This window comes from Chelmon rostratus, chromosome 4 (genome assembly GCF_017976325.1).
Source record: "Chelmon rostratus isolate fCheRos1 chromosome 4, fCheRos1.pri, whole genome shotgun sequence".
Taxonomy (NCBI): domain Eukaryota; kingdom Metazoa; phylum Chordata; class Actinopteri; order Chaetodontiformes; family Chaetodontidae; genus Chelmon; species Chelmon rostratus.
This window is the reverse complement of record NC_055661.1, coordinates 23,909,704-23,922,067: the sequence shown is the minus strand read 5'-3', so window position 1 is coordinate 23,922,067 and position 12,364 is coordinate 23,909,704. Positions and strand designations below refer to the sequence as shown.

General features: G+C 44.4%; 1 protein-coding gene across 1 annotated transcript; it reads right to left on the bottom strand.

The window, feature by feature from the left end:
- Window positions 1-1,463: 1,463 nt before the first annotated feature.
- Window positions 1,464-4,037, bottom strand: LOC121605251 (flavin-containing monooxygenase 5-like). The gene is made up of 9 exons (XM_041935099.1): window positions 3,906-4,037; window positions 3,626-3,814; window positions 3,282-3,447; window positions 3,050-3,192; window positions 2,749-2,945; window positions 2,490-2,637; window positions 2,167-2,374; window positions 1,985-2,057; window positions 1,464-1,878 (listed from the first exon to the last, which is right to left on the bottom strand). The coding sequence occupies exons 1-9, from the start codon at window positions 4,035-4,037 to the stop codon at window positions 1,464-1,466; spliced, it is 1,671 nt and encodes a 556-aa protein (XP_041791033.1).
- Between the last annotated feature and the right edge of the window lie 8,327 nt (window positions 4,038-12,364).

Here is a 12,364-nt window from a genome sequence, read left to right as displayed (position 1 = left end):
TGAAGCTTAAAACCACGAAACACATCTGAATTAACTAAATATATTCTCAAATGTGTCAAATCGTTGACATCCCTCAAATTACCATGAGTCCCTAAACCTGGCAACCCAAATGTTAACGAGTCACGCGTGGACGATTCTTCTTCCGGGGTCTGCCGGTGGTTCACGAGCCGCGGTGAGTTCGAAGCCCATTCAAAGTCCAGTTAAAAATAAATCCGCTGAAGACTTTTTATACTTTTGATTGTATACTTTTTAAAACGTCAAAAAAGTAGCCTATATTTGGATATAAATGTGGGCATGTTCTATCAGCATCAAAAATGTGACCTTTATCTTTATTTCAAATAAAGACTACAAATCATAAAGAAGAATAAATTGATTTTCTTTAGCCCATCCTGAACTGCTTTAAATGAATATGTACTCAAAACCCAAAACACATCAGCTTGACAATGGTTTATAATCCTACTGACCACAAATTAATTGAATGACAAACAATTGAGCGTACTGCTTAGCTTTTCATATTATCAAAGCCAATGGTGTCCTTATTAATGATGGTGTGAAAATTTGCTGAACAGGACATCCTGTGTCAGTGTCTCTGCTGCTCTGCTTATACCTTTCCTAATTTCAGTTATCAAAAAAACTAATGCAAAAAGAAAATAACAGATATAGCTTTCCCTACTCCATATTCACTAGTATTGCTGATTTTTTTTAATGTAATGTCTCATTTGTACCATGTCATCTTTCAAAACAACAACAACAACAACAACAACTACAACAACAACAAACTCACATTCAACTTTCCCAACTCTGACCACATTAGATTCAATGTGCTTTAAGAGGGGGATTCTTGATCACATGATCCCAGTATGATGCACAAGGTACAATACAATATTATTTTTTTCAGATCAAGCATCAGCTGGATTCTGAAGCTGCCATTAGGTGGCATCATTGACCAATGCACATTATCCTGCCTGGAGATGGTGGATGGTAATGTACATTTCCTTTAGTACTGTGCTTGAGTACAATGTTACTTGAGTAGCCATTTCTTTTCTGTCTGACGTTAAACTGAAATGAGGGAAATTGTATTGTTTATTGGTCTTTACACCAGTAACGCACCACTGTAGTTACTGCAAATTTTCCAGATAAAGATTTTACATATAAACTCAGGATATATAATGCATCACTTCAGTTTAAATCACCAAAGAGTCTACAAGTACATACATTCACCAGCATGAACGTTAAAATGCTGCTGCTTGCCTGTGTATTCATTGATAAAGAATTACTGAATTCAGAATTAATAATACAGGCCACTTAATAGGCTTTTGTGTACTTTTACTTTTGAGATTTATATATCTATTTTGATCAAATTCAATTTATGCTGTTTATGTTAATTATCATAAGCACTATGTCCTTCACAGGCCAGATATATTCATAATCACATCAGATATGAGCTGAAGATTAGTTGTGCATCACTGTGCAAGCAGGTACACCTTGATGGAGTCCAGCAATGCAGTGGGATCTTGCAGGAAAGCTGGGAGGTTGTTCTTGTTAAGGTATAAAGCCAAGCCCACAGCAGCAGCTGACAGAATCAGAGGCCACAGAAACGATCTCTTGCGCCAGGGCTCATCACAGGGTCTGGTGTGCATGGGTTGAGCCACTCTCTCCCACTGAGTGAGGATGGCCTGACGGGCCCCAGCCCACTTTCCTGGCCCTCTGAGACGATACTGGTACGGCGTGCAGGGGCCGAGCATCACATTCAGCCCCAGCCTGGGATCAGTCAGCAGCAGCTTGGCGAAGCTGGGTCGAACCCCGACCAGCTGTGCTATCTCATCCATGTAGCTGACATAGTTAACTTGGATGGTGTGTCTCTGACTGGCGACATACCTGAAAAAAGGACCTGAGTTGAACATGTCATGGACAACAAGATTTGGTACTTTTCAGATCCGAAGTACATGAGTCATCACAAAGTTGAGTACATCCACTCCAGTACCTTTTAGCCATTGCCTCCTGTTTGCATTTGATATCTTTTAGCATGGCAGTCACTGAGGGAAGCTTTGTGCAGCCTGTTTGAGAGGAGACATTGTGACAAAGTGGTTCACTGTCTTAAAGACAAAATAAAGAGACTGAGTCATGAGAAAAGGATGAATTATGTTTGCACAGAAACTGCATTACCTTTAAAGACGCGTGTGGCCCATCTGGCCTGCATCTCAGAGATGGGCATGATGGCCCCCAGTGGCTGCACTAAACCAATGATAGCCAGAGTAGGCTGTTCCAGCTCAGGAGGAAACACATACTTGTACAGAGAGGCTTTGTTCTCGGTCACTGAGACCACATGTGAGGCCAGGAACGGAAAGGAAAACCTGTAACCTGTGGCAAACACCTGCAAGACAGAGGACTCGTCTCAGTGACGCACGACCGACCAGCAGTCTATGAAAGTGTAAGAACAGGGAGACCATTGGTGTGAGCGAGTGAGTGTGACTACAAAAATAACCTACCACCAGGTCAACATCCTCCACTATACTCCCATCATCAAACTCCACACTGGAGCCGTGAAATCTGCAGATGTTGGGTTTCACCTGCACTGTTCCAGATAGGATGCGATTGGGAAGCTCGTCATTCACTGTGGGATGTTGGCTGAACAACCTGAGATTTATATACACACTGGTTGCTAATTTTACAAGCATGTCAGTCATAAAACATTTTCACAGTACAAAAGCCATACATTTTGACTAAACTATGCTGTTGCTTGAATACCTGTGCTTTGGCTTCAAGCGGTACAGACTGTGATCCAATCTTTGGTTGACACTTCTTTCTGACAGACTGCAGAGTAATCCAAAGGGAAGGATTTGGCGCAGAAAGAGCACTACCCTGGTGTGGAGAATATCATGGGGAAGACCTTTGACGGAAACTCGATTTAGGATCCAGGCTCCCCTCCGAGTGCTCAGATATACCTGTAAATATACGACACAGAAAGTAAATCATCGTGACAACACTCATTTAAGATTGAGAGATCAGTCTTGGTGTGTGTGCCCCTGATGAGCCATAACTGTCCAACCTGTCTGGTGACTCTGCTCAGTTCCACTGCTATGTCTAATCCAGAATTTCCGATTCCGATCACAACAGCCGTTTTATTTCGCCACTCCTCAGGAGTCTTGTAGTCTCGGCTGTGAAAGTATTTTCCCTTGAAAGTGTCAATGCCTGAGAGGACAGATTCATGACTGTCAGAAAAAATGCATCTCATCCTCTGTAGCATAAAATGAAGGATTTTTACAGCCTGTCAGTGGTACCTGGGAAGTCATGGAGTGGCATGTTGGGGTGGCAGTGATGTCCAATGCAGATCATCACGGAATCAAAAATGTGTTTTTCCCTCTTGCCATCCTTGTTCTCTGTCTCAACATCCCACTGGCCCGAATGAGAGAAATCTGGTCTCTGCTTCACCTGCAAGACTTTAGTCTGAACAACAGAAAAGCAGAACATATAAACTAGGTGTTTTATAGTTGCACCTACTGGCTATACATTCAACTATCACCCTAAAATAAGCAACATTTTACATTTGAGACTGCAGGTGGAGTTTATGCATCTTTTTAAAGACAGTTACATAATTCTCAGGAAGTTCGTAAAGCATCCTTACATTGAGGCGTATGTGCTTGGTGAGCTGGAAGTTGTCCGCATACATGCGAAAGTAGTCTATGATGAGGGAGTTGTGCATGAAGTTGGGGAAGTGTGCAGGAATGGGAAAATCACTGAAACACATCATCTCCTTGGAGGTGTTGATGATGACAGATTGGTAGATGCTGGCCCTGTCAGGCTCTGGATTCTCCTGCAAGAGCAACCAGGAAGTGGGAGTCATCCTAACATCAATAAACTGTGCAAGTGAGACAAAGTCCAACCTGCACCCAGTGGTGACCCACCTTAAACCTCCACAGACCGCCAATGTCGTCGCTGCTTTCGAAGCAGACAGGCTCCAGCCCCTCATCCAGGCAGCATTTGATACAGGCCAGACCTGAACTGCCTCCTCCAACCACTGCAACACGACGACCCATGGTTCAGCTCTGCGAGGGAAGACAAACACTAGCATGAGAATGCATTATCAGATAAGAAAAAGATACATTCACTATGGCTATGAAATTTAAGAAACAAAAGACGCTCCCGAAGGAGGAAAACACAAAGGGCTATAAAAACAGAAATGACTTACTGAATCTAGATAAGAAATCTATAAACTCAAAATACACTCCTAAAAAAACGGAGGAACTAGAATCAAAATAACAAAATAAATCCAACAGAAAATCAAAATCACTCAACAGGAAAACAATTCGGCTAAGATCTAAACTATGAAAATAAACCAGAAACTAAATTATCAGAATTACAAACCAAAAACACTCACGAAGAGGAAACAAGAGCTTACGATCAATACTGTGGCTGTGGCAAGGACAAAGGAGAAGACAGGCTTGGGTGAATCGCCGACGGACAAAGACACACTGGCACAAGACAAGGGAGACGCAGACTATTTAACACGCGGAGGGTAATCAGGAACAGGTGGAGACAATAGTGATCAGGGTGGACACACAGGACAGATGAGGAAGGGCAAGTGCTCTGAAACGAGAGGAGAGTTAGACCTCCAAAATAAAAAAGGAAATGACAAGACAAAAATCCCGTGACAAGACAGACCTCACCGCGGTGTGACATAACGCCCCCCCTAAGACCGGCTACCAGACGGTCCAGGCTGCTCGGGATGATCCAGATTAAAGTACCTGATGAGGGACTTATCAATGATGAAGCGTGAGGGAACCCACTGCCTCTCTTCTGGGCCGTACCCCACCCAGTCCACCAGGTACTGCTTGCCCCCGCCCCTGTTGCATACAGCCAATAAGCGCTTAACCTTGTAGACCAGACCCCTGTCTACCATCTCCGGAGGAGGAGGGGGTGGGGGGGCAGGGACCATGGTGCTTTCTTTGACAGGCTTGACCTGGCTCACATGGAAGGTGGGGTGGACCAGAAGAAAGCGGGGAAGGCGGAAGGACCTTGGCGACCAGAAACGGGCCGACAAATCTCGGTGCCAGCTTTTGGGAGGGCACCTGGAGTAGAGATTCCTGGTCGAGAGCCAGACCTTCTGGCCCGGTTGGTAGGAGGGTGCTGGTTGTAGCTTGCAGTCTGCTGCTTTTTTGACCCGGTCCCCTTGGCGAATGAGGACCTGTCGAGCTGCCGCCCAGATGCATCGGCACCTGCGGATCATGGCATGGGCGGAGGGAACTGAGGCTTCGGGTTCCTGATCTGTTAACACTGGAGGATCATAACCATAAACGCATTTGAAAGGTGAAAAACCAGTGGCTGAAGTGGGTAATTGTGACAGGAAGGCGCATGGATGCAGCTTGCCATCTCGCTCAGCATGTTGTGAGAGCACAGCACCGATGCCTTCATTGCAAGCGTCCACTTCTACCACAAATTGCCGCTGGGGATCAGGCATGATGAGGATGGGTGCTGTGGTGAAGATGGTTTTGAGCTTCTGAAACGCCTTCTCAGCTTCGGGTGACCAGGAAAATCGGACCTTGGAGGAGGTGAGAGCATGCAGGGGAGCTGCTATTGCGCTGAAGCCTCTGATAAACTGCCTATAAAAGTTAGCAAAACCTAGGAATTGCTGAACCTTTCGGCGGCTATCAGGGTTGGGCCATTCAGCCACAGTGCTAACTTTAGCTGGGTCCATTTGCACTCTTCCAGGGGCTACAATAAAGCCCAGGAGGGAGATGGTTTCGGCATGGAACTCACTCTTTTCAGCTTTGACCTACAGCTTACTGTCGAGTAGACGTTGTAATACAGCCACTACGTGCCTCTGGTGAGTTTCTAGATTGGGAGAGTAAATGTCATCCAGGTAAACATAAAAAAAATCATCTATGAAATCTCTTAGCACATTATTGATCATGGCTTGAAAAACTGCGGGAGCATTAGTGAGTCCGAATGGCATGACTAAATATTCATGATGTTCACTGGGGGTGTTAAACCCCGTCTTCCACTCGTCCCCCTCCCTGATTCTAACCAGATGATATGCATTTCTTAGGTCTAATTTGGTGAAGATTCTCGCCTGCTGAAGCTGGTCAAAAACTGAGGACATGAGGGGGAGAGGATAACATTTTTTATTTCCGTAATGTCATTTAGAGGGCTATAGTCAATACATGGCCAAAGCGACCTGTCTTTTTTACCAACAAAGAAAAAACCTGCTCCGGCCGGAGAGGATGAGGGGTGTATCAGACCTGCCTTGAGAAAGGTTTGGATGTATTCTGTCATCTCCTCCGGCCCGGAGACTGAATATAAACGGCCCTTTGGAATGGTGGAGCCAGGGAGCAGGTCTATGGCGCAGACGTATGGTCTGTGAGGGGGTAGAGACAGGGCTTTGGCTTTGCTAAAAACCTCTCTGAGGTGGTGGTAACAGGCAGGTACGGAGTTCAGGTTGGTCTCGGTGTCTGAAGAGAAACATGATTAAACGTAGACACGTTATTACCTTGGTTCTGATGGCACTCACAATGGTTAACACATTCATTACCCCACCCCATAATAGTCCCCGTTTTCCAGTTTATGTGCGGGTTGTATTCACGCAACCAGGGATAACCAAGAATCAGAGTCTGTGAAGGAGAGTGAAACAAGAAAAAGTTCATAGTTTCCTTATAACCCTGGATGTGTGTTTCCAGGGGTTCCGTGGTGTGGGTGATAGTGAACAGCTCCTTACCGTCCAGAGCACGACCTCGTGCGGGGGTAGTCAGAGGCTCATACTTGAGCCCCAACTTAGCTGCCAAGTCCCAAGCCATAAGACTCTCATCTGCCCCTGAATCTATGAGTGCGTTCAGGTTAGTGATGATGGTGTTGTGCTTTACCTCGACTGGCGTGAGTGTTCGTGGAGCAGCAACCGCCGGGGAGGCTGGACTCACCGGCTTGGCTCTTTTGGATGGACATGAAGCAATCAGATGACCCGTCTCCCCGCAGTAAAAGCACCGACCCTCGGTCAGTCGGCATTGGCGCTCTTCGGGTGTCAACTGAGTTCGCCCCAGTTGCATGGGTTCGTTACCTCCCTCGGTGCCCGAGTGCTGGGAAGAGTCCGGAGACCAGTGGCAGAATTCCAGCCGTGTGGGGTTAGTGCGCGTGAGCCTCTTTCCTCCGACGTCCAGTTGCCTCGCCGTTGCTTGAGTTTGTGGATCCTGTTATCCGTTCGGATAGCTAGAGCGATCAGCGAGTCCAGGTTCGAGGGGAGGTCCAGGGGAACCAACCAAATGGAGGTGGAGAGTCCTTTCAGGAACACGTTGTATAATGCTGTGGAGTTCCACCCACTCTCTGCCGCCAGTGTGCGGAAGTGGATGGCATAGTCGCTGACGGAGCTGTGGCCTTGTTTTAGGCCACTCAGCTCTCGAGCCTTCTCTTGGCTGGTGGTCACCGGGTCAAAAGTTCTCACCAGAGCCTCCTTAAAGTCCTTTAGGGAGGCGCAGAGTGGCGATTCTCAATCCCCCTCTGCCGTAGCCCAAGCCCTCGCTCGACCGGTCAGTTGTGAGATCATGAAGGCAATTTTTGATCGTTCTGTGGGAAATGCAAAGGGAGAGTGTTCTGGTTCTCCGGAATAGCGTTCCGGTGGAGCAAGCTTGGGTCCAACTACGGCGACGGGGAAACTTGGAGCCGGTGTCGCCGCGGTGGAGGGCTGTGGCGCTGCAGGGGCTCTGGTGGGTTGACGGAGGTGATCAATCAGATCCTGCACTTGTGACGACAGCTGACCTAGCTGCGACGTCATGGCTGCCTGGAACTCTTCCTGACGGGAAAGACGAGCTTCCTGTGCATGAACCACAGCGGTGAGCTGGCTGGTCTCTGCTGAGTCCATACTGGCCAGTGTGTACTGTCAGGCAGGGACTCAGATCAGGACTCAGACGCAGAAATGAATTCACACAGTTCTTTATTGAACAACCCAAGAACCACTTCGCTGAGTGTTATTTTAGTCTAGGCAAAAAGCTATCTCGATAATAAATCTATACTATGAAAGTAACAAAGAAACTGAAAACGCTCAACAAGGAGGAAAAACAATGACTCACTATGGCTATGAAATTTAAGAAACAAAAGACGCTCCCGAAGGAGGAAAACACAAAGGGCTATGAAAACGGAAATGACTTACTGAAGCTAGATAAGAAAATCTATGAACTCAAAATACACTCCTAAAAAACGGAGGAACTAGAATCACAATCACAAAATAAATCCAACAGAAAATCACTCAACAGGAAAACAATTCGGCTAAGATCTAAAAATAATGAAAATAAACCAGAAACTAAATTATCAAAATTGCAAACCAAAAACAGTCACGAAGAGGAAACAAGAGCTTACGATCAATACTGTGGCTGTGGCAAGACCAAGGGGCAAGACAGGCTCGGGTGAATCGCCAACGGACAAAGACACACTGGCACAAGACAAGGGAGACGCAGACTATTTAACACGTGGAGGGTAATTAGGAACAGGTGGAGACAACAGGTGATCGGGGCGGACACACGGGACACATGAGGAAGGGCAAGTGCTCTGAACGAGAGTTAGACCTTCAAAATAAAACAGGAAATGACAAGACAAAAATCCCATGACAAGACAGACCTCACCGCGGTGTGACAATTTCAGTGTTTATTGAGTATTGTGTAAAATCTGAACAAAACAGAATGCATTTGCAAACAAACTGTGTTCACAGTGTAGTGAAGATAATATGGATATGCTCAGTGTGGGCACCAGTTCGGTGTTTGTCTGTAGGGTTAACCCGTTGTGTCGGCCAGAACACCAGAACCAGAACCACTGAAGGACAAATTCTCCAGAGTATGAAGTGAGGATCTGAGAGATGATTCATATGCTGTTTAATTCTCCAATGTGCAGGCACATAGGCAGGGATCCCAGTGGTCAATAACAGCTGTGTTTATGTCTGACTGTGGTTTCTATAAGGATAACATATGTATAAATGAGTTTCACCTATATGCAGGAATATTATAAACAAAAAGCAGGAGTGATGCAAATATGACTACATGTCTCTCAAACTAAAACCTTAACTCTAACATAACTTTAGTCCATGTGGTAACATCCGTCATATAGTCATGTGTTCACAAAGTGGTGAACCTCGCTCCATCCACGCTTGTGAACGACTGAGCCTTTCCAGGATGCTCCTTTCATACCCAATCATGATACTATCACCTGTTACCACACCTGTTTACCTGTGGAATGTTCCAAACAGGTGTTTTTGGAGCGTTGCTGCATCAAATTCAGAATAAGCAAATATTTACAAAAATCAACGAAGCTGATATGATCAAACACTGAACACAGAACTCAAATAAAGCAATCTGATTGGATGTTGACCATGATATAATAACCATATAACAGTGATGACATCTATTAATCCGTGTGTTATGGGGGTACAAAGGTTAGCCCAACAAACCAATTATCTAAATCAGGGATCACCAACATGGTGCCGGCGGGCACCAGGTCGCCCCTAAGGACCACAGGAGTCGACCGCTGGCCTGTTTCAAAAATAGCTCAAATAGCGCCAGTTAGCTTTTCTTTTTTTTTTTTTTTTTTTTTTTTTTTGCTATTCTTGATTAAATTGCACTTACGTGTAAACTGGAAATGACAATATATTAAAAAAAACTTGAACCACTTGAATGAACTCTGGTCAAGTATAGTTCAAACGTCAGTATGTGTGCATGAGCAAAACGTAGCGTTTGATGGAGATCATACAAACATGGTGGAAACAAGCTAGCGAGTGAAGCGAAAATGAGGAGATGGCTGACCCCCAAAAAGATGACAGAAAAAAGGAAGAAAACATATAATTTTCACTATGAAGAAGGCCTTTTCAGACGAGGAGGTTGTCAAAGAAGCAATGATGCTAGTTGCTAAAACTGCACTTGAAGACGAGAAATATGGAACCGATGTAATCTCCACTCTCTCCGATGATCAACTGGGGGCAACTACAGTGGTAAGTCCAGGAACTTGGCCAACCAGCTGGACCATGATCTGGCGAGGTGCAGGTGGTTTAGCATCCAGTGTGACGAGTCAGATTTATTTAAAAATTTGAAAGTGGATCTTTGTTGATTTATGATTTATATTATATATTATATATTTATTATTTGTAAAAACATGGTGCAAAGTAATTCATGATTTGTTAAAAAATGTTAGTGGCTCGTGAGAATGGGACATTGTGATTTCCTAGGACTGTTGTGGAAGTGATCATTTGAAAAAGTTCAATTTGAAAAACACTTGCACTTGAAGAAAATATAGAAATAAAGTGTTGCATATTGATATTTATCTGTTTCCTATCTTGTTAAATCATTGTTGATATTTATTGTGAGAAATCATCAACATGATCGGTGTCTCCACATAGATGAATATCATTAATTTTTAATAATAACATATAGTTAAAGGTAAATTGAGCAAATTGACTATTTCAGAAGTGTGTATCAAACCGGTAGCCCTTCACATTAATCAGTAGCTCTCGGTTTCAAAAAGGTTGGTGACCCCTGATCTAGATGAAAGCCGACCTGTAGCTTGCCTAACGAACATAGAAGCAGTATTACCGCAGAAATATATATATACGTAGCCTACAGCAGACCAGGCAATGGTGAGATAACCTTATAGCTTCACATCCCACACTATCACATTTTTTCTTAAAATTGAGTTTCATTTTCAATTTCAAAAATGCTTTACAAACCTTTCTCTGAATCTGCGCGCACAGTGGAGAGACAGCAAACAACTAAAATTAACAGAAAAACAAAAGTAAGACTTCTTTTTTGGCAACCATGTAAACCAGCCACCTGTTGCATGGGTTAAGAGAACAGTTTAGCAGTTAAAGGATAATGAAGCTCTAGCGATTGCCATTATCTTACCATTGTTTGGTCTGCTGTAGCTTATATATATCACTGGTCAATCATTCCACAAAAGTCAGTCATTTTGCATGCTTCAACCTGTAGATTATTTCTCACACCATTCACTTCTCTCATGCATGCTCACTCATAATTTCTTTCCTTGAAGGTGGATCTTGGCAGTATTGAAAGAGAGCTGTGCACACACAAGAAACTTGGACTAGCTGGTTACATGAATCTCAGAACACTGATCTGTTTCTTTATGGCAATATGTGCTTAACCTGAGCAATCCAATGGTAATGTAATGTGTAAACTATGCAACTTCCTTATAATCTTTAGATGTCTCTGGATACTCTACCCTGCAGCCTGGGATGTAATGGGCAGAGCATTAGCTTTGCTAAATATGGTATTAAAAATGTATGCACCACAACACAGTGATCCATTTTTATTAGATACTGTAGAAAGCAGCAGGATGATGCAAGTTACATATGAATTAACAAAATAATTAAATAATTATATCAATGTAAAGAACAGAACATCAATGATTTTTCCTGATCTCTTGTTGTTCATACTTTGTTACGGTTCACAAAGAGCGATGCCAGGACCTAGATGCACAGATGTGAAACAAGGTTTGTTTACAACAAGCGATACTCAAAAATCTTCCTTCAAAAACAAAGTACAACAAAAAAAAGCCACGAGGGGCAAAGTACCAACAGAACGCTCAAAGGATAAGAAAGTGACAAAGTAAAGGAGGAACTAAAAATCACCATTATGGGAAAAACTGGATCTAGCGAATAATGAAAAAATACACAAACAAAACTCACAACGTGGAACAAATTTTGTTGACTAGGAGGAGTGAGGCGAGAGACAGGTGAACACAAGAGAGAGTGGCGAGAGGAAATGACACAGGGAATGGCAACGAGACCAGAGCGGAGGCTGCTTATAAAGGGCCGGTGATTAGCCAATTGTGGACAGGTGCGTCTCAGCGCTCTCCGTCAGGTGATTAGCACTGCTCCTCTCCTGCTCCAGCCTGTCGTAAGCATAACAGTATAACAGATGGCCACCATGACATTTACACAAATATGTACACAGTTGAAAAGGAGAAAGTATGAATTGCAGATCACTGTGTAGGCAGATACGCCTTGATGGAGTCCAGCAGTGCAGTGGGATCTTGCAGGAAAGCTGTGAGGTTGTTCTTGTTAAGATGTAAAGCCAAGCCCACAGCAGCAGCTGACAGAATCAGAGGCCACTTGAACGATCTCTTCTGCTGGGGCTCATCACAGGGTCTGGTGTGCATGGGTTGAGCCACTCTCTCCCACTGAGTGAGGATGGCCTGACGGGCTCCAGCCCACTTTCCTGGCCCTCTGAGACGATACTGGTATGGAGGCGTGGAGGGCCCGAGCATCACACCGAAGTTGGGTTGAACCCCGACCAGCTGTGCTATCTCATCCATGTAGCTGACTGGTTGACAAGTATTTTCTCTTGAAAGTGTCAATGCCTGAGAGGACAGATTCATGACTGTC